At 36.9% G+C, this 25,472-nt stretch overlaps 1 protein-coding gene across 2 annotated transcripts in view; it reads left to right on the top strand.

The window, feature by feature from the left end:
• Positions 1-25,472, top strand: part of BIVM (basic, immunoglobulin-like variable motif containing) — a 30,549-nt gene that overhangs the window by 2,495 nt on the left and 2,582 nt on the right. Inside the window, exons 3-22 of one of the 2 annotated variants that reach the window (XM_039730420.1) lie at positions 249-375; positions 1,289-1,384; positions 1,468-1,572; positions 3,358-3,452; positions 4,615-4,747; positions 8,049-8,132; positions 9,809-9,905; positions 10,863-11,112; positions 14,206-14,381; positions 14,892-15,007; positions 15,104-15,196; positions 15,927-15,987; positions 16,904-17,047; positions 17,847-18,054; positions 18,309-19,418; positions 19,790-20,022; positions 20,385-20,504; positions 21,983-22,196; positions 23,993-24,137; positions 24,960-25,160. In XM_039730420.1, the coding sequence (XP_039586354.1) occupies positions 249-375; positions 1,289-1,384; positions 1,468-1,572; positions 3,358-3,452; positions 4,615-4,747; positions 8,049-8,132; positions 9,809-9,905; positions 10,863-11,112; positions 14,206-14,381; positions 14,892-15,007; positions 15,104-15,196; positions 15,927-15,987; positions 16,904-17,047; positions 17,847-18,054; positions 18,309-19,418; positions 19,790-20,022; positions 20,385-20,504; positions 21,983-22,196; positions 23,993-24,137; positions 24,960-25,160 (3,808 nt within the window). Of the gene's footprint in view, positions 1-248; positions 376-1,288; positions 1,385-1,467; positions 1,573-3,357; positions 3,453-4,614; positions 4,748-8,048; positions 8,133-9,808; positions 9,906-10,862; positions 12,362-14,205; positions 14,382-14,891; positions 15,008-15,103; positions 15,197-15,926; positions 15,988-16,903; positions 17,048-17,846; positions 18,055-18,308; positions 19,419-19,789; positions 20,023-20,384; positions 20,505-21,982; positions 22,197-23,992; positions 24,138-24,959; positions 25,161-25,472 lie in introns of those variants that run through there. The other variant, XM_039730419.1, reaches the window with a different exon arrangement.

Here is a 25,472-nt window from a genome sequence, read left to right as displayed (position 1 = left end):
CATCATTAATTCTGTTCATGATCTAAACACCATGTTGTTTACAGAGCTAATGGCAGCTTTACAAACATGTTGACAATTCAGATTATGTATTTGAGCTTTCTTCTTTCAGTTAACATTTAGTCCCAGTTTACGCTTACTAACACAACTGGTGTCTCTATTTGAGCTGTATGCTATTATCAAAAGTATTTAAGGAGAAAGCTGCAAATGGCAAACTAGACATTCATTTGATTCTGGAATTTCATTTGCAGGCAGCATGAAGAAACAAGGGACAAAGAAGAAATCTGTGGACAAAAAGAGCAAACAATACAGGGAGTGTCCTCAGCGTTCAGCTCTTGAAGATGTGAAGGAGAGAAAAGTGTTGGACCTTCGGAGATGGTAGTATTTATGAATTCATTTATGAAGTTAAGAATTTATGAACTACACTAACCACATAGTTTCTCAGTAAACACTGTTGCTAGTTACCTGATTTCAAACTTCTCAATAATGACTTTGTAAATTTTTTTTAGTAGAGATGTTAAGCATATACACACTGTCTCATGCATTCTAGAAGAAAAATTAGAGCTTTCCTCCCATCTGTTGAAATTCTTAAAACATTTTTCTTTCCAAAAATTCCTTTTACTTTCTGCACAGAGGAAAACCTACATGGGGATTCATTGCAAAACAAAATACAAGTTCAGTAGCATGGTCAAGCAAAAAGTAACCTTAATACCATTGATAGGTTTTACTTCTGATTTTACTTTTTACTGGGAAATACTTGATCAGAAGCTGTCATTTCTATACAACCATTATTGTATTAATGTAGCTAGCTCACTAATTCAATTAGTTTAATGCATCTGTCTGGTTCTAACTTCTTATGTGACACCAGAAAGTTAACCTAGGGAATCTGTGGCCCAGAATGACATTCATTAGTAAATTGGTAGAGATATGGTTTGCCACAAGTGCACTTGTTAGAAGGGAGTGGATAAAACCATTCATTATATTAGTACAGAATCATATTTTCACACAGGATTATTTGTACAAAACTCCCATGGGGCTGTTAGAAATTTGACTGATGTGTATGAAATACAGTAGTGGCATCTGGCAAAGAAATTTATTAACATATTTCTTAATTTTTGTTTTTAAGGATACAGTTGCTTTGGGGTTTTTTTGTTTAATTTTAATACAGATGGCATAAAAACATTCAATATAATGTGGCACTAGTGGCATGGCACACAAAAAAGTAGTTCATGTTTGTCATATATGTGAGTCAAGATTGTGTTACTAATATGTTTGAGGTTTTTTGTTTAAGGTATTGTGTTAGCCGACCTCAATACAAGACTTCCTGTGGAATTTCATCCTTAGTGTCTTGCTGGAATTTCTTATATAGTACACTGGGAGCTGGAAGGTAAAGTCACACATAGACTGCTTTGCTTTGCCTCTAGAGTATCAAAACTATGTTTCTAATTACAACACTTTTTTTTTTTAAAGTTTACCCCCCATCACTCAAGAAGAAGCCTTGCATATACTGGGCTTTCAGCCCCCATTTGAGGAGATTAGGTTTGGTCCCTTCACTGGAAATACAACTCTAATGAGGTATGTTTGGTTCTTTTGATGCAGCTAAGAGACAGAACCTTAAAAAATATGGTAGTAGTTAATTTATTTAAAAACTGTCTGACATGTTAATCCTCTTTAAGTTTTAGAATAATGAAGCATACCTGAGTACTCTGACAATGAAACTTCTCAAAGGATTGTTTGCACTGGCTATTTTGAATTATTTGATGTTGTTACACTGGTCAGGTCAATGTGAAATTGTATTTGATTTTTGGTTCAGTTTCAGGTCAATGTGAAATTGTATTTGATTTTTGGTTCAGTTTGTGTAATGGTTATATAATACTCTAATGAGCATAGTCTCCTGGTTAGGAAACTTTCTCTTTACACTTATTTTCCTCTTTTTGAAAATGCATGTTAAGTGCTTGCTAGTATCATTGAAATGGCCTGAAAAGACAATTGATACACTACTAGCTTAATGTAAAATGTAATTTAAGAAATGAAAATGAGGTAGTGCTGAATCCTTGCTGCATTGGAGCTGTTCAGGAACAAAAACAGGGCTGGAGTCACAGAACACTTTGCCATTTTTTATCACTTCTGCTCTGATGTTTCCTGATATTTAAAGGTTAGACCTAAATTCTTTGTACTTTTTTATTTTAAATTAATAAGACATTCTAGGATTAAACAGAGCCAAGAAGCATATTGTACTAGAGTGCTGAACATGTTGACAGGGCTTTGGTGTGTTACGTTTTAAAAACTTTTGCAGTGTTCTTGCTTGCTTCATGAATTGTATTTGATTTAGTTAATTTTTTTTTTAGGGCAGTATGTAGTATTTGGCAGATCAGGGTTGTGCTGGATTTGAAAATGTGGCAGCAGTCTATTCTCCATCTAGCATACTGGCTAGATCATTGGAAAATGTAATGAAATTTTCCTTACTTGCTTTAGGAAACTCAGATCTAGGATTTGTATCTCTTCAGAAGTATGTCAGGGTATAGCAACTCTGTGGTATAGCAACTGTTACAGACCAAGATGATATGATGTTCTGTCTCTTTGTCTCAACAGTCTATACAGACAAAGTTGAAAGTTATAATTATTCTTTGATTTCCTCTTTGAGCATTCTCTATGCAGCAGAGAAGTTACCTATCTTTCTGTTTTCTTTTTTTTTTCCTACCTTGTCCAATAATTTTGAAGTGCTTGGCAGATTGGGAAACAGGAGGGCTGGAAGCCAACCCCGTTACCCAACATAGCTTTATGATTGAGGTATTATCTTCAAACATGTGAATTTGAATCTTCCAATTCGGGCTTGTCCTTACTTAGTGCTGCAGTGAGGAGTTGAAGTATGAGGCTCCTGTGATGCTCAGGCTTTGTGAAGTTTAGGTGAGAGAAACCCAACAGGATAAGCAGAAAGTCTCACTTGAAGGGTCCCTTCTGGTATCTTAGATTTCATTTATGTACCCTACAAATCACAGCTGAAGTTTGGTACCTCAGAATTTGTGTGTCTTTCTAAAGGCTGAGTAATTGAACATTAGAGGTGACTGGGCTAAATACAACAGGACCAACATTTCACATCCAGATCTTTGGTGATTATGTATCTATATGTCAAGTCTGGAAAAGCAAAATGAAGGAAAAGCCTCTGTGTATTTACTTCTCTGTCCAGGATATGTAAGTTTTGTATTTGGTGCCATGGTCATCTACAATCTAAATATTAGTGAGGTGGGTACTTAGTAGAGACTTTTTTTCCTAAACTGTCTAAGCACAGGAAAAGTGTGAGAAATGAAATTGCATTTAATAACTCTTGAGTTACTACAATCTTTAAGCTTATTGTTTCAGATGGTTTAGGCAAATAAATGATCACTTCCATATCAAGGGATGCTCATATGTTCTGTATAAACCTCATGGGAAGAACAAGACAGCTGGAGAAACTGGTACGTAGCTAATGCTAAAGTATTTATCTTACAGTGTATAAATTGAAAAATCCTGCAGTGTGTAGCATTTGACAGGACAAAGTCTGTAAGTAGTACTTCCTCTCCAATATGAGGTATCAAATAGCTCCAAGTTGGTTGATTTTTCTTCCAAGTTGGTTTTACTTTTTCTCTTATTTAGCTAAAAATTTCATTTATACTTTTATCATGATAAAATACATTCTGTGCTGTGTATTCTGCTGTCACAGAATTGGAATTTTAAGATATCCAGGAGAACAACTGCATTTCAAGTTCTGTGTTGGTGTGTGGGAAGATTTCTTTGCTCTCATCCACTGTGAGAACAAAAAGAATTTGTCCTTACTTAAATGTTTTATGCTTTTAAAAAGCCCAGTTTTAAAGGTAATGAACTTACCTGTTCTGCTTGGCTGTAGCTAACATCTGTCTTTAAAGTTATTATGATTATTCTCAATTAGCTTATGAAGCTGCATTTTTGTCTACTTTTTAGGTGTCCTGTTGAAAAAATTTTACTTTCCTTCACAGTTTACTAGCCTTAGGTATAGTCTGGGTAATTACCTTCTATTGAAAGCACAAAATCACGCTGAAAAGTTTTAAATATTATTAAAATGGATTTTTTTTCTTGACATCCCACTTGAAAATTGTCATGTTCCCGTGCCTCTTCTAGTCTTCTGAAACTGAGCACTGTGGTCACATTATAAACCATTGATTGCCTCTGTGTGTTCCTGAGACTAGGAAGCTCATGAAACAAAATGTTTGAGTGTTTTCAGTGGTTTCAGTATTATCATCAATATATGCCACATGTGACATAGGGCAGCTGGGACTGCCTTCTGTTGCAGTGTGTATTTCCTGGGTTAAGAGATTCTTCTGGTTCCTTTTATTAAGTTTGATTCTGATCTAAACACTAAGCATACTTTATATTGCATTTCCCTGGTACAGACTATGCAGCAGATAGTATTTAATTTCCTGTCTGGTACAAAAAAGTACTAAGTTCAAAATCAGAAGTGTATTTTGTGCATGCCTGTGAGGTCATGTCCTCCCACTTAAAAAGCAGTATAACTACTTAGTTGTCAAATAGGTCTTTTTTTCTGCTGACTGTGTTACACAGGACCCAAAGCACCCTGGCCTGTAACCTGATCTTTCTGTGTAGCTGCAGGGGCCCTAGCAAAGCTAACACGTGGACTGAAGGACGAATCAATGGCCTACATCTACCATTGCCAAAACCATTATTTTTGCCCAATTGGATTTGAAGCAACCCCAGTAAAAGCTAGTAAAGCCTATAGGTAAGATACTGTGTTTATGCTTATTTTAGTGGAAGAAACACAAAAACTTACTGCAAATTGAGACAATTTTTCTCCATAAATAATGGTTCTGTTTGTGTCATATAGGCATCTGTGTGAGCTAGAAAAGCACAACAGTGTGATTTGAAAGGACTGACTTAAAATGAAACATAACTAACCAGACTACATTGAGAGAACTTAAATCAGAAAACTCTTAAGTGGTATTAACAAATTGGTTTTTAAGACCTTCTAGCCATGTAGAGAGAAGGTAGTTATTTTATTGAAGGACAAGCAAAGGTAACTAATCTGAAAAATGAAATTGTATGGGCTGAAAAAGACCAGGTAGAGTGTTTTTTAAGGCTTTTAATAAAAGGCCAGCTAATTATAGTGAGAATCTGTTTCTAGAGAGCTTGAAAAGGAAAACAAAGTGTATGTTGCAATTTTCCTTTATAAACTAGAAGCAAAAAGTCTACAGTGATATTAATCCTTCATGAGGTGGATGTAATGAAATTTACATTTAGAAACCAGTGCTTGAGTATGGCATAGCAAAGGTTGTGTAGATATCATAGGATGGTGGTTACGTACTTTTGTTGCATTTATATTGACTAATAATGGTGATGGTAAACTCCAACTACTGGCATGTAAGGCATATAAAAGTAAAGATGTGTGAAGAATTTGTTACCAGGAATTGGGAGGGAGTGGGGGGAGAAAAGCTAGAAGAGACCTTTGGGCTAAGATATTAGGTTTGGCTTTTTTTAACAATGCTTGAAATGCTGGAGTACTTGTATAAGCTTAATATGCTAGTTATTTTTAGAATAGAAATGCAGTTTCCTGTATAATAATTTCAGATTTGTCAGAATGACTCTACTAGGATAATATAATGCATGAGCTGATACAGTTTTCAATTGAATACAAATGTAAAAAAAAGCGTAATAGCACTAATATTCATATCTGTATAATAATTTCAGATTTGTCAGAATGACTCTACTAGGATAATATAATGCAGTAGCTGATACAGTTTTCAATTGAATACAGATGTAAAAAAAGGGTAATAGCACTAATATTCATACGGAATTTGGGGAGAGTCTTGTATTAAACCCACAAATTTTAACTTTGAAAATATTAATTCTTGAGATACATATTAACTTTTGTAAGGTATTTACCTTGCTGCTTGATGCAGAGTGCTGTACTTTGTAGAGCACTCTGTGCACTCTCTTGAGGAGAGTAGTTTGTTTTACCTCATTCACTGAGTCATATTAAGCTGTTATTCCTCTCTCAGAGGGGTTGCAAACATGGTGTGTATTAAAGGATTCTGTTGGACTTTCTCTGTGTTCAGCTATTGGTCAGTATTAGTATTATAAAGCATCAGCAGTCAATCCCTGAGAAAAATAGCAGATACCAGAACTGGGGAATGTTAAACAATGAGCAGTGTAGGTCACTAGTATGAGGTGAACTTCTGCCTATTTGCTTGCTGAGCAGTCTGACTTTGACTTTGTTGAAGAGCTAGGGTCACATCAAGGAATAGAGAATGCTAGCTCTACTTTTGGAGTTTAAAGTGGTCATTGATTGGGGTGATAAAGCATAATCATCTGAGTCTAATTGGTTCCTAGTGTGAAGCTTATGATAGGGTTAATGAAAGCTTTTAATATATGAACAAAAGAATAGAGTTTTTTATTGAGACTGAGTTCACTGACTTGTCAGGTTTGTGAGAAGAGTTTAAAAAATATTCCCCAGGTAGAAATCCAACACATCAGTCTATTTGAGTTTGCCAAAATGTTAATCTCTTACTTCACTCAATCAATTAGGAAGAATCTGCACTAGAAGACCAAAGTGAAAAAAAAAACGTTTACTAGATCAAAAATCCAGTCTGAGAAATAATATGATTCAGAGTGTGGAAACATAGCATGCCTTTTAACTAATTTAAATTTATGTTGTTTACTAATGAGTGAGAACAACTTTCATTCTTTACCCATGGCTGAAATAGATTCTTAGTTACTAGTGATGTTATTTTTAAGTTACTATAATCTTTTTTTCTTAACAACATTTTTCTTCTAACAATGTAGCATGAAATAATAAGTTCAAGAAGCTTTTATAGCCTTTCTCTAGGCTGGAGGTCGTACCAAATGAGCATCCTGTTTTCTTTGATTTTTCTGATCCTACTGAGGGGAAAAAAACAGTTTAGTTTTCAGAAGGACTACCAATAGATTCTGGAGCAGTTCTTGTTTACCTGTTTTTGCACTCTACTTACAAAGTAAAATTTTTATTTAAAAATCCGGCTAAGAAACATTTTAGGTCCCAAAAGAAGTGGGTAGATAGCTTGCTAGACTGAGCTTAGAGACAGTTCTTAGGTCACCCACAGACTTCCTGTATGATCTTAGGTTGCTGGATTTGGACTCGGGAGACCTGGGTTCAGTTCCCAGTTCAACCACAGACTTCCAGTGTGACTTTAGGTAAGTCAATCAATCTATCCTGTGTCTTGGTTTCCCATCTTTGCACTGATGGAATACTTTGTTATTTTACAGGGAATTTTTTGAAAGTAAACAAATTGTTCCAAACAATAAGGCTGTATGCTGTCTAATACCCTAGGCAGAAAAATGTCAGGTTTTGTCACAGTTGAAACTGATGTAGTTTTTAATGAAATAATTATGCACAGCCAGTCACAGAACAGTCCTTTGTATCTTGCCAGTTTTGCCCTAATACCTCTTAGAAATTTTCCTTGACAAGTTTACTGCAAGCTTTGAGCTTCTTGGAAGTTGATTGCAAAGTAGTATTAATTCAAAGGTTTGGATTTTAGTATCTGGTATTGGATGTTTAGAAGGAAGCATTTAAAGTTGCCAGTTTCGTTCTTACAGATTACTCTACAGCTCTTAGTAACAACTGTCAGCCAAGGTGTAGTTTAAAAATAGTGGAAGTGACTCTTTCATGTCTGTTAGACATCACAGATAGGGAGGAAGCTGTTTGTACCACATTTATGTGGCTTTCCACAACTCTTATTTCTGTTGTTTCCTATATATTTATATTTACATCATGTACCAGACTGTCTTTCATCCAAATAAATCTGCTTTTAGTGAAAGTCTGTCTTCCTCTCAAATAACATGTAGAAGCATCCCCAAGGTTTGCTTTCAGGCCTTGTGGAGCAAAAGGTTCCTCATACACAGTTGCAAGCGCTATAGCACAGGAGCTGGTTTTTAGTTTGGCTGAGGAAACAGTTTTAAATGTTAGAAACTCCTAAAAAGAACAAGAGACTAATATCTTTGTAGTATGTACAATAAATCTTACTAGGATTGTATCTTCTTTTGAACAGAGGTCGTGTCTTGCAGCAAGAAGTGGAATATTGGATCTTAATTGGAGAGCCCAGCAGAAAGCATCCAACGATACATTGTAAAAGGTATGTTACTTGGTAAGAATGTTTTCTTTCAGAACAGTTTGTAGTTCTCTACTCAGAGTCACTGAGTGACTTTTTAGTTCTTTTGAATGAATATATACATGTGTATATATATGTATCTAATGGAAACAGATGCTGCTTTAGTGAGAAGCTTTGTGTTTTGACCTCGAGGCTGGCTCTGCACTTTTATATCACCTGTTAGAACACATGTGGGCTTTCAAGAGCCAAAGCCCATATCTCTTTTTTGAGTGTGACTCAGCTCATATTAGTCAGGAAGAAAAGGCAGTTTCAGCTGTCATCGTGCCAGTTGTGACTTACAGTCTGCATGGCCCATGGAGGAGTTTGCCCTGGAGCTGAGGACATCCACAGGCCTTGTCTGGGCTGTGCACAGAATATTCTGCTGCTGCTGAGATTGTGCACAGAATAGTCTCCTAGCTCAGGTGCAGCCTGTACTCTGTTGTGTTATTTGCTTATCTGTGCATTCAAGCAGTACATTCAAGATGAGAAACAGTACACTTGACTCAAACAAAGTTGGTGTCTAAACTAGACATACAGACTAGGAGAACTAGAGGGTGCTATGTAGAAATATCATGGATTAGTTATATTTAATATTTTTTTATGTCAGTAATGTGACCTTGTCAATAACTGCAAATACCTGGATATTTTGGACTATGAGATTAAGTGCAACAAAATTAAAATCACATTATGCATATGATAGGAGAAATGGCATATTGCAGGTCCCAAGGATAGAACTTTGTTGTGTGGTATGTTAGCTACAAGTGGCACAGGAAAAAGTTTCTGAATATATAATAAAACCCTCTATAATACTAATTTTGATTGTGGAGACATTATTCCTCCTGCTGCACTCCCAGTGAGAGCTGGCAGAAAGTTCTGTGCTTAAGGAAAGGGGGCAAAAGTTGGAGTAGAAATGCATTTTCTCAACTTGGAAGGTGATGTTAGAGAGAAACGAGTAGTTAGACATTCACAGAAATGAAAAGGTGATGTACAAGTTTAAAGAGGTCTGGAATGTGAAAGTATTTGTTTCAGTTGGGCTGGAAGGAATTATGAATCTTTGAAAAGCTGAGTGAATGGGAGTGATTGAATTGATAGTTTAGAATTAAAGAAAATGTAGGAGTGAGTTATGATGAAAGCTGTCTGGTAAAAGCCCATTTAACGTGCAAAAGAAACCAAGGAACCAAACAAAATAATACAAAAGGGTAGGAGAGGTTTAAATTTAAAAAAGGCTAATGTCAGCCCATTTAACGTGCAAAAGAAACCAAGGAACCAAACAAAATAATACAAAAGGGTAGGTTTAAATTTAAAAAAGGCTAATGTATCTCCTTGCCTAAACCACACTTTGCTTCTTTCTTTTCCAAACTGATGAATTGCTAAGTGTAAGGAATGTAACTATGACTCATGGTGCTCTTATTAATTTTGGAAGGTGTTTCCCAAGAGCAGGGATGATCACTGTTAATGCTTTGATTAAAAGTGACACTTTTGCGTCTAGCTTGATGTCTTTAATACTGAGGCTTTTGTAACTTTACACATTCACTTATCTTTAAATCACTGATAAGACTATTTAAAGCTACAGGTCTGTATTTGCATGCATGTGTACGTGAGTCTTTGTGCTGCTGAGGTTTCATAAATATCAGCTGAGCAGTAATGATTTTATTCTGTAGGTGGACAGATATTGTCACTGACCTAAACACTCAAAATCCAGAATATCTAGATATTCGACACCTAGAGAGAGGATTGCAACATCGAAAAACAAAGAAGGTAAGGTAAACTTCCTAAGAGGGGAGGAAACTCATGGTAGGTTTTTGCAAACTTACTCATACTTCATCAGTGTAAGATGACTTCACTAAAGGAATTTGTTCTGTTGTGAAGCATTGCTGAAGACAGAAGTATAATGTGGGCTCTTGCATACCAAAGTCATTTAGATTTACTTGCTGGACAAGATATAAAACATTAGTAGCTTGGTATATGCTAGGATGAACCAGGATATCTGTGTATACAGAATGTATTTGGTCAGAATATTTAACTTTGTTGGTTTAAAATGTAGCTGCAGCAAGTATAGAAATGTTCTGCAGACAAATTACAGACCCTTTGGGGTATGGCCCTCCAACGACATTTAAGTGGGAAAGAAAGTACAATTGACTAGGATCAGGCATAAATGAATGTGTGTGTCTCACTTGTGTGGAGTTACTGTCAATGCATGTGGCTTTCTTTCCTATAGATAGGGCTGTATCTCATGGGTGGAGGATGTGTTTGTGATTTGCAGATTGAAACACTGTGAGAAATAATAGACTGAAGAGATGATTTCAGGTGTGAAGACCCTATGGAAGACTGTGTCAGCAAGATCAGTATGAACCAGAACAGATAATTACTGAGAAGATAGCTAGAAAGTCAAAAAAGACTAGCAGAAGATAAGTGATACTGGCCCATGAAGGATATAATTGATAGCTTAAAAATATGGAAGAGATGAATAGCAAGTAGTAATTGAACTGGGAAATAATCAGAACTGATTGATGCAAGTTGTATATTTCTGTATATGATTTTGTCGTGTTTTGTTGTTGTTTTTTTTTTTTTTCCTGGTTTGTGTGTTGTGGCACTTCTTGTTTGCTTTCTTTTTGAAAGTATCATGTTACTTGCCAAAATGTTGATGTCAAATATCTATGTATGTTAGAGATGTGCCTGTGGCATTTAACAAATAACTTTTTTTACTTTGATTAGGTTGGAGGAAATCTTCATTGCATCATTGCCTTTCAGAGACTTAACTGGCAAAGATTTGGTCCTTGGAATTTTCCATTTGGGAATGTTAGACAGAATAAACAATCCCAAACACAAGGACAAGGAATTTCCAAATCTGAGAGTGAAGACAATATATCTAAGAAACAACACGGGCGACTGGGTCGATCTTTCAGTGCTAGTTTTCATCAAGAATCCATGTGGAAGAAATCTAATCTTCGGGAGAGGAGGAACAGTGGGTATCAGAGTTACAATGATTATGATGGAAATGATTAAAATTAACTTTAGATTATAGAGTTGATATATTAAAGTTAGTTTTAATCAAAACATATTAGGGATTGATTAGTCCTAGAACACATAAGAATAGAAATTATGGTATAAGATACAGCTTCATAATTATTAAATATGTTGATATGGTTGTAATAGATAGACGAGATCTGATGTATAAAGTGACAGATAAGCACAGATTGTTGTAATTTTGCAATCAAAGGTGAACACGATAACAAAATCAATCATTTCTTTTGAAATAATTGTACTATGTCCTGATCTGTGAAAACAAAAGAGCAGGTTGAAATGACTCAATGTAATAAACAAACTTCATTGAATATATTTATTGTTCAAAAGCATGAAAAATTATGGTATGGCAATATAAAAAAAGGGTTATTCTGCAAATGGTGTAAGGATAAAAGTAAACATTGCCTTTGTTTTTAGCACTTCATTTTAGTATGGCTGCCCATATCCAGTGCAAATGAAAAAAAAGATCACATAGGTTAGAAAACCTTGTTGGATTTACAAAGAGAATGTACATTCTCCGTTTAATTCCTATTTGACTTCTATCAGTCAGATAATCATATCTTGTCAAGCAGGTCTCAGTTTCTTTTCCCTTATCTGATTGCCTGTTTTTGACTGTGAGGAATCACCTGTTTGAGGATGGAACTTCTCTATTATTTTTGCTCTGTGGGTAAAGTGGCTGAATTCTTGCCCTGGAGCCTGAGAGCATGGACTCACTTAACACAAGCTTATGAAATTCAGTATTAAAAGCTGCATTTACCATTAGCCAAATGAGCTAGCTGAACACTGAGTTCTGTTGGCAGTTCTTTTCCTTGTTCAGTCTTAATCTCCGTCCTTTGTCTGCTGCTTTTTTCATTTTGTGTGAAGGGGATGCAAGTGCTGAAAATTGCTGGCAGCCCCGATGATATACCTCTCAGCCAGCACACAATTCAAGCTTTTTCAGGTGTCCCAGGTGAATTCTTTTTTTTCCTTTTTCTTTTTCTCTTTCCCTGATAAATCCAGTTGTTTGCCCAAACACATCTCAACAATTGTATTGTTCTGTGTACAAATGTTCACACCTGCTCAAGGATTAATTTTTTGACATAAAAAGATTTGTCATGGAATGCAGGGGTTTTGTAGGTTGCTGCTTTTGTTAACCAAAAATGGGAGACTTTTAGACTTTTGTTCATTCAATAAAATTTGTTTTCTATCTTGTTTGCTTTTCATTTGTTTTGGAAATGATGGCCCTGCATTTAGTGAAGGTCTCCTGTAAAGTAGGTGAGCGACAGATCAGAGTTGCAACTACTACTTAGTAAAATAGGTAAGATCCCATGGGATCATAAAAAGTGGTGCTCGGTGCAGCCACTGTGACTTCTATTTAATTTCACAAAGCCTGCAGCCTCATGACTGAACAAAACCCATAGGTTTTGAACTTTTATTTTCCAGATGAGCTATTTTCAGCCCCGGGTTTTGCAAGCTGAGTTTGGGCTGAGGGCTCAGCTCAAGTTTAGAGTACTTGAGCTCTGTTCTTTAGGGGATTTAGGACTTACATAGCCAGAGTTCCATGTGTGTCTCTTAACTTTTGCTTGGTAGTCACAGTTGCACTGAGAAACAGGGTCTCTCCTCTGATGGTAGTTGACTGTTCTGCTTAAGTAGGTTGGGATGAAATTCTGGTTTTACATTTATTTTCCTCTTGGGCTGGAGACTGTCACACTTTATCCACAAAGTATGTAGTATATGGATTCTTCTAGCATTAGCAGTATCCAAGTGCATGTCCTTGGGGTTGTGCTGCAGGGAGCTTTCCCTAGGGATTCCCAGATGGTGGGGTGCACTGGGGCTGTGGTTGAGGCAGAACAGAGAGAGCACAAGGCTGCAGGGGAAATCATGTTTGGGAGTGGGAAAAATAGGGCTACTTTTGGTCTGCATTGTGAGATTTTGTTCTGGGACAAGAGACTTCTTCCATTCTCCAACCAGAAAAGGACAATAGAGCTGGTAAAAGCTCTGGAGCACAAGTCCTGTGAGGAGCAGCTGAAGGAGCTGGGGTTGTTTAGCCCGGAGAAAAGGAGGCTCAGGAGTGACCTTATCACTCTGCAACCACCTGAGAGGAAGGTGTAACCAGGTGGGGGTCGGCCTCTTGTCCCGGGTAACAAGTGACAGGATTAAAGGAAATGGCCTCAAGCTGCACCAGGTGAGGTTTAGACTGGACATAAGGGAATTTCTTCCCGGAAAGGGTGATCAGATATTGGAAGGGACTGCCCAATTTGCTGGTATAGTTACCGTCCCTGAGTGTTTAGACTAGAAGTGGCACTTAGATCACGGTCTAGTGACCAAGGGATGTTCGGTCACAGGTTGGACTCGATGATCTCAGAGATCTTTTCCAACATAATTGATTTTGTTATTCTCTGCTGTTAGGTACTAGGCTCTCCTCCGGGCGGCCGAGGAGCCCACCAGCCCCAGGAACCGCAGCTGCAGAAGGGTGTGTGGGCGGCCGGGCCTGCGCCGGCTCCGCCCCGCGCACGGCGACTCCCGGCGGCCCGCGGGGCTGCATGGCCTACATTTTGGTAAGTGGAAGTTTTGCTTTATAATATGTGAACTACTAAGGTCTTTTATTTTCTTCTTTAAAAAAATTGCCTTTTTTTTAATAGGTTCCTTACACAAGTGTTGGACTATAGAACTTTGTACTTTATAAATAAATGTGCTGCTCTCAGTAGGACTATAAGATGAAGAAGTTGTATGCTTATGCATCAGCTTTCCTGTCCTGTATACTTGGTTAAATGCTGGAAAGATGTGGAAGGAAGTTACCCATCACTTACCTGTAAAAATAACTGGGGAGGTATTTGCTGTGCTTTTGCTTACACTCTGCTTTTTGTGCAGGGCAGTATGGGCAATGATTTTTTTTCTTCCAAGTTCAAAGCTATTTGGATAGTCTTGGTTTTGATAAGACAAGCTTGGAGCCATGGGCAAAAGCCACTCAGTCAAATCTGTGCACTTTATAGGAACTCCCAATGTGGTATATGTGTAAAAGAGCACGTTTTTTTCCTCTCAACGGTTCTTTAAGATATCAGTATTTGGTTGAACCAAGCAATAAAGGGAGCCAGAGATCGTGGTGGCATTTCTGTACGGAATGCTCACCTGCTCACTCTGTTTCATCGACTCTGCAAGTTACTGTTTTTCCGGATTCGACCCGTGTTTGTGTTTGATGGAGAGGCGCCTCTTCTGAAGAGACAAACCTTGGTAAGTACCTCTGTGAGTTACTGCAATGTAAAAGTGGCTGTATGTCTGCTGATGATAATCTGCCATTTTCAGTTTCCTTCCTGTTGTTCTGCTTATGTTTCTGAGCTGTGGGGATGGAGGATTGCAGTCCACTGTTCTGCGGGTGTCCTTTGCAGTCCCACCTGGGTTAGCTCTTGGAGCATGCATCAGCTCTTTAATTTAGGCAGGTGTGATTTGCATGGGAGCCAGGTTGCAGAGAAGTGGATGATGGCACAAGCCTGGCTTGTGACCTCCAGAATGGACCTGAATGCAGCTCTGCTGATGTTTGTACCCAGAAGCTGAAATGCTGCTTCTGAGGCCCACAGAGGAAATGGACATAGATTTAGAGGCTCTGAAGGCTCTGTCACCCTTGGTGTAGAATGAATTAGAAGTAGCTCATAGGCTCAGCACACAGAATTTTAACAGGGATTCACTGGATGTGCATCTTCATCATCCAGCAAAATCTTCTTGGTGTTAATCTTATTTTCGTAGGCTAAGCGAAGACAAAGAAAGGAAATTGCCATCAATGATTCCAGGAAAACTACAGAGAAACTCTTGAAAACACTTCTGAAGAGACATGCTATCAAAACTGCTATTGCAGGCAAAAGGCAAGAATAAAAATTATTTTTCCCTTGTTTATAAGTGACAGTAAGTCTTTCTGAAGCTGTTCATTGCTGTTTTATTTTTTCTTTTTTCTCCCTAAGCAATGAAGCTTTGCCCAGTATTACACAAGTTCGAAGAGAAGGAATTGATGATATGTATGTGTTGCCTGCTTTAGAGGATGAAGAGAAGAATAGGTAGGTAGAATTAAGAAAAAAAAAGATTAAATGGTTTTTAATAAACTTGAGTAAAATTATAAGCCACATTTCTTTATGCTGATTTAAGGCCTTTGACCTATGAGACACTGTAATATATATATAAAGTATATTTATTTAATTTATATTTTATTTCAGTTTCTTTTTGTATACAGAAGCTTCCTAGTTATTTATGGGAAAGTAACACAAGAAACTTTCAGCCCACAGTTTAAATTTCTACACTGGATTCATGTATAAGGATGAAAGTTCTACCAGTCTCTATGGCCATGTCTATACAACTAAATGGGACTGATTGTTCAAGCTTGGGTGTGGCAGCTTGATTCTGTTTTGTTTTGATATGTTCAGCAGAGACAGGCTTTGTCTGTACTTGTCACACCTGTGGCATCTTCTTAAATAACACTGAGAATGTGAAGCTGCCCTGTAGGTTATTCTTTGCACATCTCTACTTTTATATACTTCAAATGCTGACCAAGTAAGAATTGTGTCATGATCTAAACAGCAGCTGTTGTCTCCATCTAGTTTTCACTGACAAAAGTTTGCCTTTTTACTTTCTGCTCAGGTCTTTATGACCTGTGTACGTATTTATATTGTGTTTGATGCTGTAAATTTTTGTGCTTGACCAGCAAAGGCATGACTAATGTCTTTTTGCTTAAAATATAAACTTTTTCCTGGATAAATATCTACACATTTGTTTTCTCTTTGTGATTTTTAGCTCAGAGGAGGAGGAAGAAAAAGAATGGCAAATGAGAATGAGCCAAAAACAGATGTTGCAAGTAAGTGTAACTTAGTTGCCTCGTTACTGTGAACAATCCTCTCATTCATTTGCTGTGCTTAAAAGACAAGCAAAAAGCTTATAAAATCCAATTATTTGGAGATACAGGTCTTATTATAGCATTACTTATAACAAAACAAGTTAATTTTCAGTACTTTTAAGAATTCCAATTAACGAGGAAATAGAAATGTGATTTCTCCACTAGAATACAGCAGAACAGAAAATTCTTGTGATAGCTTTTCTTTTTCCTTTTGCTACTTCCTTTGAACATACGGAGAAGACATTGGTTTTTGTAACAATGCAGGAGAAATTCTTGCATTTGTGCATGTGTATATAGATAAATAACAGCATATTTAACAAAACTCCTGTGCTTCTCCAAATGTGAACTGAAGCTGAAGCACTTGAGTCCTTGTGTTTTCACAGATAAATTCTGTATTTGCTTCTGATGTGCTGATTTGATTGGAAGAGGAAAAGAGAAATACATAACCTAAGAAAAAGACATAATAAATGATAAAATTAATTCTGCATTCATCAATAGGGGAAAAAAAAGAAACATTGTTGGAAAGATTGTTTGTCTTTGAGGCAGTTCTCATTCAGAAGGAGAACCTCTTTAGAAGAACAAAATCTGAGTAGCTGAGGCTATATGACCTGGTTCTGTGTTTTATACTGAGTATCTTTTTGTAAAAAGAATAAAACCAAGTTTCTCTGTATAGTGTACATCAATAATGAGGTACTTAGCATTATTTTGTTACTTAGTAGTTACTCTTTTTTTCTTATTTTCTTCACTATGTGGGAAGTAGCAACGAAGTTCTTGAGGGGTTGATTTTTTTATCTTGCTCGGAATGATGCTCTAAATATTTTATTATTTTTGTTGTGCTGTAATATAGAATATGTATTCTTATTCTCCATTTTTATAGGAACAGTTATGTGAAAATCCTTATTCTATAGATATTGAATCAGAAGATTTCCACAAGCTGCCTCCAGAAATAAAACATGAGATCTTGACTGATATTAAAGAACTTACAAAGCGAAGAAGAACGTTATTTGAAGCAATGCCAGAGGTAATATTTAAAATAGCTTTCAAGGCATTGGAATGGAGCTGTTGCCATTAATGCAAATAAAGAAAGAGTACTACATATGGAAACCTTTACACCTGGATTGTTACTGTGAGGAGAAAAAAAATCCAATGAGATAATCACTCTTAACAGACTTATCTCTTGATTTCCACTAAAATTAGCAGAGCTAATTCAGTTTGGCAAAAATATTAAAAATTGTGCTGTGTTTTGCGCCTCATCAGCATTATGCCGAAGATTGCCTAACATGCTACTGGTGTGGATGAACCAGGCAGGATTAATGCAGCTTGAATTCTAAGCCCTGAGGTTGTTAGAGGAGCTGGCAGCTGGGAAAAGGCTTTTGTAACTTAGGCAGATGTGTTGAAGCTGTTGAGACACAAATGGGGAATCCTACAGTACCACTTCTACAGTGAGGTTTTGAAAGTACAATATACATCAGATTAAATGATGGCTTGTGTCCAAGTGTAAGCTAAGAACCATCATTTTAAAATGATCCACACATGGATTCTCTTTTAATTGCTTTTCTTTTTAAGATGGAGATGAGCTCTGATAACCAAAATTGAGATGTTTTTCAGTACTGAGAACTACTGGTACCTTTCAGAATCGTTGTATGTTGCCAGAATAGTATTGCTGTTGCTTGGGAGTCCAGCAGCCAGTGAAAGACAAATGTTAGCTGCTTAAAAGAACTCTTTCAAGAGTTCCCACACTCTTCTAGAATGTGGGAGATGAATTTGCTTAAAAGGGGTGTTTTATTTCAATTAATTTGTTTTGTTTTGTTTTTTTTGAGGACTCCAATGACTTTTCCCAGTACCAGCTCAGGGGTTTGCTTAAAAAAAGCAACCTCAATCGGTGCATAGAAAATGTACAAAAAGAAATGAATCAACAGCACTCGGGTGAAATCCAAACACAATATGAAAATGAAGGTGGTTTTGTGAAAGAAGTGGAATCAAGGAGGGTGGTCTCTGAAGAGACTTCTCATTATATTCTGATAAAGGGTATGTTGGGTCTTAATTTTGTAAAACCTGTTGTTTGGAGTGTGCACACTTAAAACTGGCAGTTTTAAGACAAACCTGAATATTGTTTATTGGTGCACCTAGCCAGTACTTTATATGAAATGTGCATTACTGTTATATGTCATTAACTGTGATGTGTAAAAAAGTGGTTTAATAATCTTTATATAATAATGTTCATTATGTAAAATTGAATGTTTTTATAAAGCAGTATTTTTCCACACAAAACTTTCTTTCAGGTATTCAGGCAAAAGGGGCTATGAGTAGCAACTTGGAAACTACTGCAGGACCCTCATCAAAAATGCATGAATTGACTAAATTAAATAAAATCAATGAATCTCCTGCTAATGCAAAACAGGAAGATGACAATGTAGTGGCAGCACCCCCATCTCCTCGGACTTTGCTTGCTATCCAAGCAGCCATGGTGGAAAGCAGCTCAGAAGAAGAACTGGACACAGGACAATTGAACAGGGAAGAGGAAGGCAGCGTGTCTCCAAGAACACTGCGGGCAATTCAGCAAGCTCTGAGTGAAGACGATAAAGGGGAGGAAGTTGTAACTGCTACAACTGGTGGAGTGCTATCAGTAAGACCAGAAGGGAAGGATTTTCTGCTTAGTAGCTCAGATGAGGAAGAGCAGATTCCTGTAGTTAAGGAGGGAAAAAACATTCCTACAGCTACAATTCCGTCATCAATCCAAGTGACTATGCAAAATGCTAAATCTAAACAGAAGAGTGAGGAGTTGGAAAAAAGTGATATTATACCCAAAGACACAGGTGTATTCAGAGATGAAAATTATTCTGCTATTGGAAATACTAGAAAAGGCAGAGAAGATATAGACAAAGAAGAAAATGATTCAGGAAATCATATTGTACCCAAGGACACCAGCATATCCATAGCTGAAACTTCTATTGACAATACTATAAAAGACACAGAAGAGGTAGACAAGGAAAAAGGTGGTTCCAAAAATCATATTTCACCAAATGATACCAGTATATCCAGAGCTGAAAATTATTCTTATGTTAACAATACTAGAAAGGATAAAGAAGACTTTGACGAAGAAAAAAATGGTTCCAAAATGGACTTAAAATCTCTGGGAGATAAGAATATGAATTTGTGTTTGCAGAAGCCAAGCTGTTCCATTGTGCAAACTAGTACAGATGCTTTGATTCACACTGAAACAACAGACCTTTCTAAAAATAAGGAAAACTTGAAAATTTCTGAAAACACACAGGAAGTAATTTCACAAACCGAGGAGAATGTGTCTGAGGATACTAGATTTTTTCCAGAAGCAAGAGATCCCGAGGCAGAAAGAGAAGAGATATCACAGTCCGAAGACAGTGATTCTGATGGTATGTGTTTTTTGATTGTGTGAAAGGATAACAAAGTAGAACAATAGTGTATCTGTAGTCAATGAAGGTAAGCTTTTCTCTTAGTAAGAAATGCTTAAAAATGCATCCACTCCCCCTATATAGCAGGCAAGAAGAAAATCTGAGCTGTGTTGTTCTCCTTGGTGTCACATTTTATCATTGAAACCTGAGTATAGAATATAGAGAGTCAGGAAAGCATGTTGTGTACATCAAATGGAACTGGTTTGTTAACCAGTCAGCCACTTGATTTATGTAATTTCACAATCCTTATATTTATCTGCTGCATATAGGAAAAAAAAAAAAGTTACTGCCCGAGTTAAAAGCGTGTACAAGTCTCTGTTTTCCTTTGATAGGAAGCTTTATTGAAGTGGATGCTGAGGTCAGTAACGAGGCTGAGTCTCCCACTAAATATGATGAAAAAGGGGGTGATGAGCCAACACTTGCAGAAGTGGAGACTGACAGACCTGATGTTTGCACACTGGACTTGCTGAAGGAGTCTGATGAGGTGCAGCTGGGAAACACTCAGAATGTTGAAGCAGAAGCTGATAGTAAAGGTGCAGTGGATGAATGGCAAGACATCAGTTTGGTAACACATTGTTTTTTGTTTTGAGCTTGTAATGGAGTGCTTTGTTTCCAAATAGTTAAGGAAAACTATTGAACAGCTTCTTATTGTTTCATTGCTTTCTCACATAACCGTCTAATTGTATGGGAACTGATGCTTCTTTAAAGATGGTTAATTATAATCTCCCTAAAATCAGAGGAAAACTTCAAGGTAAATTCATCACTAGACCATCTCTGGTCTTACAACTTGCTGCATTAGAGTAGCTGTTAACAACTTCCTAGTGTGAATTAATGGCACATGTACTACTACAATAATTGTAGTTAGAGACTTTATGCAAAGTATACCTGAACTGTTGAAATAGTAAAAACTTTGGTTTATATTTTCAGGAAGAACTAGAAGAATTAGAAAAGGACCTTTCTGCTGAGCAGAATACACTTCAGTCTCAAAAACAGCAGCAGGAACGTGTTGCTGCTTCTGTAACAGGACAGATGTTCTTGGAAAGCCAGGTAGTATTTGCTGAGTCATTTTGATTTGTTTCCTTCCTTCACCCCAGTCATTTAGTCAAAAGCTGTCAGTAATTTTGCTTGGTTATAGGTCACATTTTTTCCCTCTTAGGAGCTTGTTTTCTTCAGTTTGCTTGTTTTAAAATATTGAAAGTGTTGAGGTAATCTTTAATTCCAACTATTTTAAGTAAATGTAATAATATAATAGTGTAATTATGGATAAATCAGTATATCTTTTAAGCACCAGCTTTTAAAGTCTGGGCCAGTTAGATTTTGGCCTGTTCTTGTGAAAGGTGCAAAATGAACAGAAAATATTAGGAAGCTATGTTCAGCAGCAAAGAATTGATGCAGTCTGTGTGTTAGGTAAACTGTATTTCCCCTAGGGATTAAAATGTTAAAAAATTACAAGAAGTCTGTATAGTTTATGCCCTGAGTAAGCAATTTGAAAGAATCTCACCAGTAACACCAGCATAAGCCTGTTACTTCTGTGTCAGTATTTCAAGGTTTGGGTTAGCAAACCCATAATATAGTAGTTTAGTGATAGTGTCTCTAATAAACTTATGCTAACAAATTAATTCTGAGAAATATGTAAATGCCTGTATTTTTTTTTCTTAATAGAACAGTTTAAGTAGTTTTATAATGATACTTCATCTGGGTTAAATATTTGCACATGCTTGTTTCTTCTGGTGATTTTTTTTAAGGCCAGTAGATTGCTTTTGTAGTATTACATGCCATGTAGTCATATGCACTCAATTATAGTTGTAAGTCTTTTGATCTTGTGCTTTTGTTATTAATTACAATAAAAATTTAAAGTTTTGAGGCTGATTGTGTCAAGCCTCAAAAGCCATCTGAGTGAAGAATATAATCCAGACCTGTGTAACTAGCACAAGCCTCTAAACCTAGTGTGTGTAGGATATTTAACTGAGGTTGTGTAATGAATCCCATAAAAGCAAAAATGCATCAAAATAGAGGCATATCAAAACACTGTCCAAGGACTGATTAGTCTTCCCACTGTTTCCTGCTTGATATGAGTGTTTCTCATATGCTTTCATACTGCTTTGTTAGATGAAATGATGACCAAATTTTTTTTTAATATGATTTTTAAAAAATTTACTTTTTATATTTAACCTGCATTTTTGTTTCACAGAGCCCACATAATTGTAATGCATGGAGTTTTCTCCTTGCTGTGCAAAAAACCACTTAAGTATGCTTGTGTAATTCAGATGGCAGGTTCTCAAACTGTGTGGTAAAAGTGTGCTCAAGTAGTGCTTGACTTATATGGCACTGTCTGCCTGAGAGGAGTTGAGTGGGGATTCCCCCTTGACTTAACTGAGCTTGGCACTTTTCACCGGAAGTTTGAGGTTTGTTGTCAAATATTAAATAGCTCCCAAGTGTGAATCTAGCAGTTCTGAGTCAAACACAAGTGCATTAGAAGTTAACTTTTCAGATGAATTGTTAACTGTTTTCCTTCCATCCTCCAGGAGCTTCTCCGTCTGTTTGGCATTCCATATATCGAAGCTCCGATGGAGGCCGAGGCACAGTGTGCAATATTGGACCTTACTGATCAGACCTCTGGGACAATCACTGATGACAGTGATGTTTGGTTGTTTGGTGCACGACATGTTTATAAAAATTTCTTCAGTCAGAACAAATACGTAGAATATTATCAGTATGTTGACTTTCAGAACGAGCTAGGTATGACTCAGGTATTGATTTGTTAAACACAGTCTTTAATAAGACAGCTCTGGCATCTGTCTCTTTGTATTTTCTACAGAATTTTGTGTCTCTTATTCAGTGTCTGTTCCTTGGAGAGTCTCTAAAGCCATTCAGTTAGGTTGCTGTTTTACTGTCAGATGACCCCCCTGAATTTGCAGACCACCTGCATTTGATATACTGAGTGTAAAGATCACCAAGGCTGGAGATATGAACTATTATACCAGTTTCTGGGTAAATTTTAGCATGCATTTTCTCATGTGGTGGGAAAATTATATTCTGATGTCATCAGATTTTTAGTCTTCTGGAAATAGAAGTTAGTTTTGGATGTATTGAGATGTAATATATTAAAAGTGGTTCTGGAATATGTGTAAAATATTTAGCATATAGTTGACACTGAAAGATTTTTTTCTTCTGTCTGATTGCTCTTGAGCTAGTCTAATCAAATTGTTTTCAGTTTTGTTGAACTACTAAGCTTCAGTGTCACATAAAGTATTAGGCAAAATATGAGCCAATTTAAACTTGTTATTATGTCTTGAGCAGAACTCTTTTAAAATCAGTTTTGACATTTTCAATTTGAGAGGCTATAGACTTTGAAATAGTAGCATGTAAAATTTCATAACATTTTTATGTGATGAAAAATGTAACTTTGGTTTCTTCCAGCAAATTGAATGAAATAATTTTGCCCTACTTAAGTATGCTACTGTGGCTTAATTGGAAAGGATTTCACGTCTGTGATTTTTAACTGGTTTTAATGTGATAAGCCAAATATTTATTTATTTATTGGGAAAAAATATTCATCATCAGTCTTGTGCTTCTCCTTTCCCATGCATTGCAGAAATTCTTCTGTCTGGACAGCTGATGGATGTCATGACTAACATAATGATGGTCTTGCTTTGCGTGTTTAGACTCACGTCCCTCCTTTGCTGCATGGAATTTTAATTTTTTTTTTTCACATCCAGACTCTTGAAGGTGGCCACTAAAAGTCAGTATGGTTGCCTCAGACCTTACAGCCTATCACGTGGAAGTGGTCAGCTGAGTTCTTCCTTCTTTCTGGCTGTTTCACAAGCTCTTCTGGTGTACTTAGTAACTGTACTAGCACAGAGCAAAAGGCTACCAGTTGAGGAACACTTCTAGGAAGCAGAGGCATTGGTATTATGGACTAGAATTCAAACAGAATGATTTTATTTGATTCTGGCATTACTCAATTCAGGTCAGCATTAAATGAAAACAGAACAGTAACTGGATGTAATAAATGTAAAAAAATATCTTGTAACAACCCCGAATTTGAATGGCATGAAATTACAGAATCAAAGAATTTTTAGGTTGGAAAAATATCTCTGAGAAAAAAAAAAGATCTCTGAAATCATCAAGTCCAATGTTTGTCTGATCACCACCTTGTCAACTAGACCATGGCACTGAGTAACACATCCAGTTGTTTCTTGGACACTTCCAGGGATGGTGACTCCACCACCTTACTGCACAGTCCATTCTAATGTTTAACAATCATTTCCATGAAAAAAATGCCTCCTGATGTCCGTTGTAACATTTTCATTTTGGCAAGATATATTTGCCAAATTAGCACAATTATTAGTGCTTGAGCTAGCACAGGAGTATATTGATACTGCTCCAGAATATAACTTAGCAAATGCTGCTGTTGAATTAAATATAATTTTATGGAGTTAATGCCTTTGTGTTCCTTTCAGTTTTTGCCTTTCTGATAATATTTTTTATTTTGTAAGATAATAGATACTGAATCCATACACTTTCTTTTTCAGGGTTGGACAGAAGTAAGCTAATTAATTTGGCATACTTGCTTGGAAGTGACTACACTGAGGGCATCCCAAATGTTGGCTTTGTAACAGCGATGGAGATTTTAAATGAATTTCCTGGGCATGGCTTGGAACCTCTCATAAAATTCGCGTATGCTTCAATATGATTTGCTTTTTTGGATCTCCATGTTGTGATTATTAGTAAATGTGCTTTTCTGATGCTTAAGTATGCAGCAAAACATATGACCATCATTGATTAATGGGAGCATCATTAATGGGACTAAGTAGGCTGTAAAACATGACTCCATTATGTCACTATTTGGAATGACAGGTAGATGACGTGACAAGTTGATATAGCAATCACAGTGAGACAAAGACAGCAGAACAGCTGTAGAATTGTGCATCTGCCTCAGAGTTTATTGGAGAGGTGGATCCATAGTGGAGCAGAGGTTCATTCTCCCTGGTTTGGTGGGAGGTTGCTGTATTTTGCTCATAGAGAGAGGGGACTTGACTGAGGAATGAATGACGTGGAAGGAGGCAGGCAGGTAGGGTGTAGGCAAGAACAAGATCTGAAGAGGGCTAAGGCAGCTGTATTGGCTATAGCAAGGATAGTTAGAAGTCTTTTTTTCTTTTCCTTGCATACCAAAAACCCTCTAAAAATGATCATTGTGTGTGGAACATCCTCTGCAAGTGAGGCTAAAACTGGGGCCTTCTCATTAGCAGCTTATGGGGAATCCAGGTGATATTTGCTGCTTTGGCTTACAATAGCTGCATTTAATGTGTATGTTTTGTCTTTTCTGCTTTTAAGATTTTTTTTTAATGCCCTTTGGCCATCTTTCATTTGGATGTTTTGTACATCATCTCTTGTAGTAATTGAAGTAGGGAGACTAAGGCCATTGAAATTAGTATGGTGGCTCTTGATATTTCAAATTTTATTTTATGAGGCAGATTAATAATTTTCTCTGTTTTTCAGTGAGTGGTGGAATGAAGCTCAGAAGAATAAGAAAGTGATGCCTAATCCACATGACACCAAAGTCAAGAAGAAACTGCGGGATCTGCAGCTTTATTCAGGTTTCCCAAATCCAGCAGTGGCAGAAGCATACCTGAAGCCTGTGGTGGATGAGTCAAGGGGTTCATTCATCTGGGGAAAGCCTGATGTTGAGCAGATCAGAGAATATCCTTTTACTTGTTAGGTGAAAGTACTCAAAAGTTCATAAGGAGTCAGTAATGGAGTGTCAAGTTCTTAACATCTCTTTGTTGTGAGGGGCCCCAAGCCCATAGTATGTGCTCCCCTAAAATGATACCAGCTCTGGAATAGAAGGGGATGCAGCCATGCATGTGTGGCAGTCAGGGCTGCTTGCCCTCCTGATAGAGTGGGCTGCCTCACTTTGCATGCAAAGAGAATCTTGTAGCTGAACTGACTAGTTTGTTGTGATATTATATTTCTGTAACTGTCCTGTGCCTGTTTCTGCTCTTTAAGTGGGAT

Source organism: Passer montanus, unplaced genomic scaffold (assembly GCF_014805655.1).
Source record: "Passer montanus isolate IOZ18808 unplaced genomic scaffold, ASM1480565v1 scaffold72, whole genome shotgun sequence".
Lineage (NCBI taxonomy): Eukaryota > Metazoa > Chordata > Aves > Passeriformes > Passeridae > Passer > Passer montanus.
Note: the sequence above shows the minus strand (reverse complement) of the source record. Positions and strands in the feature narration are given on the sequence as shown.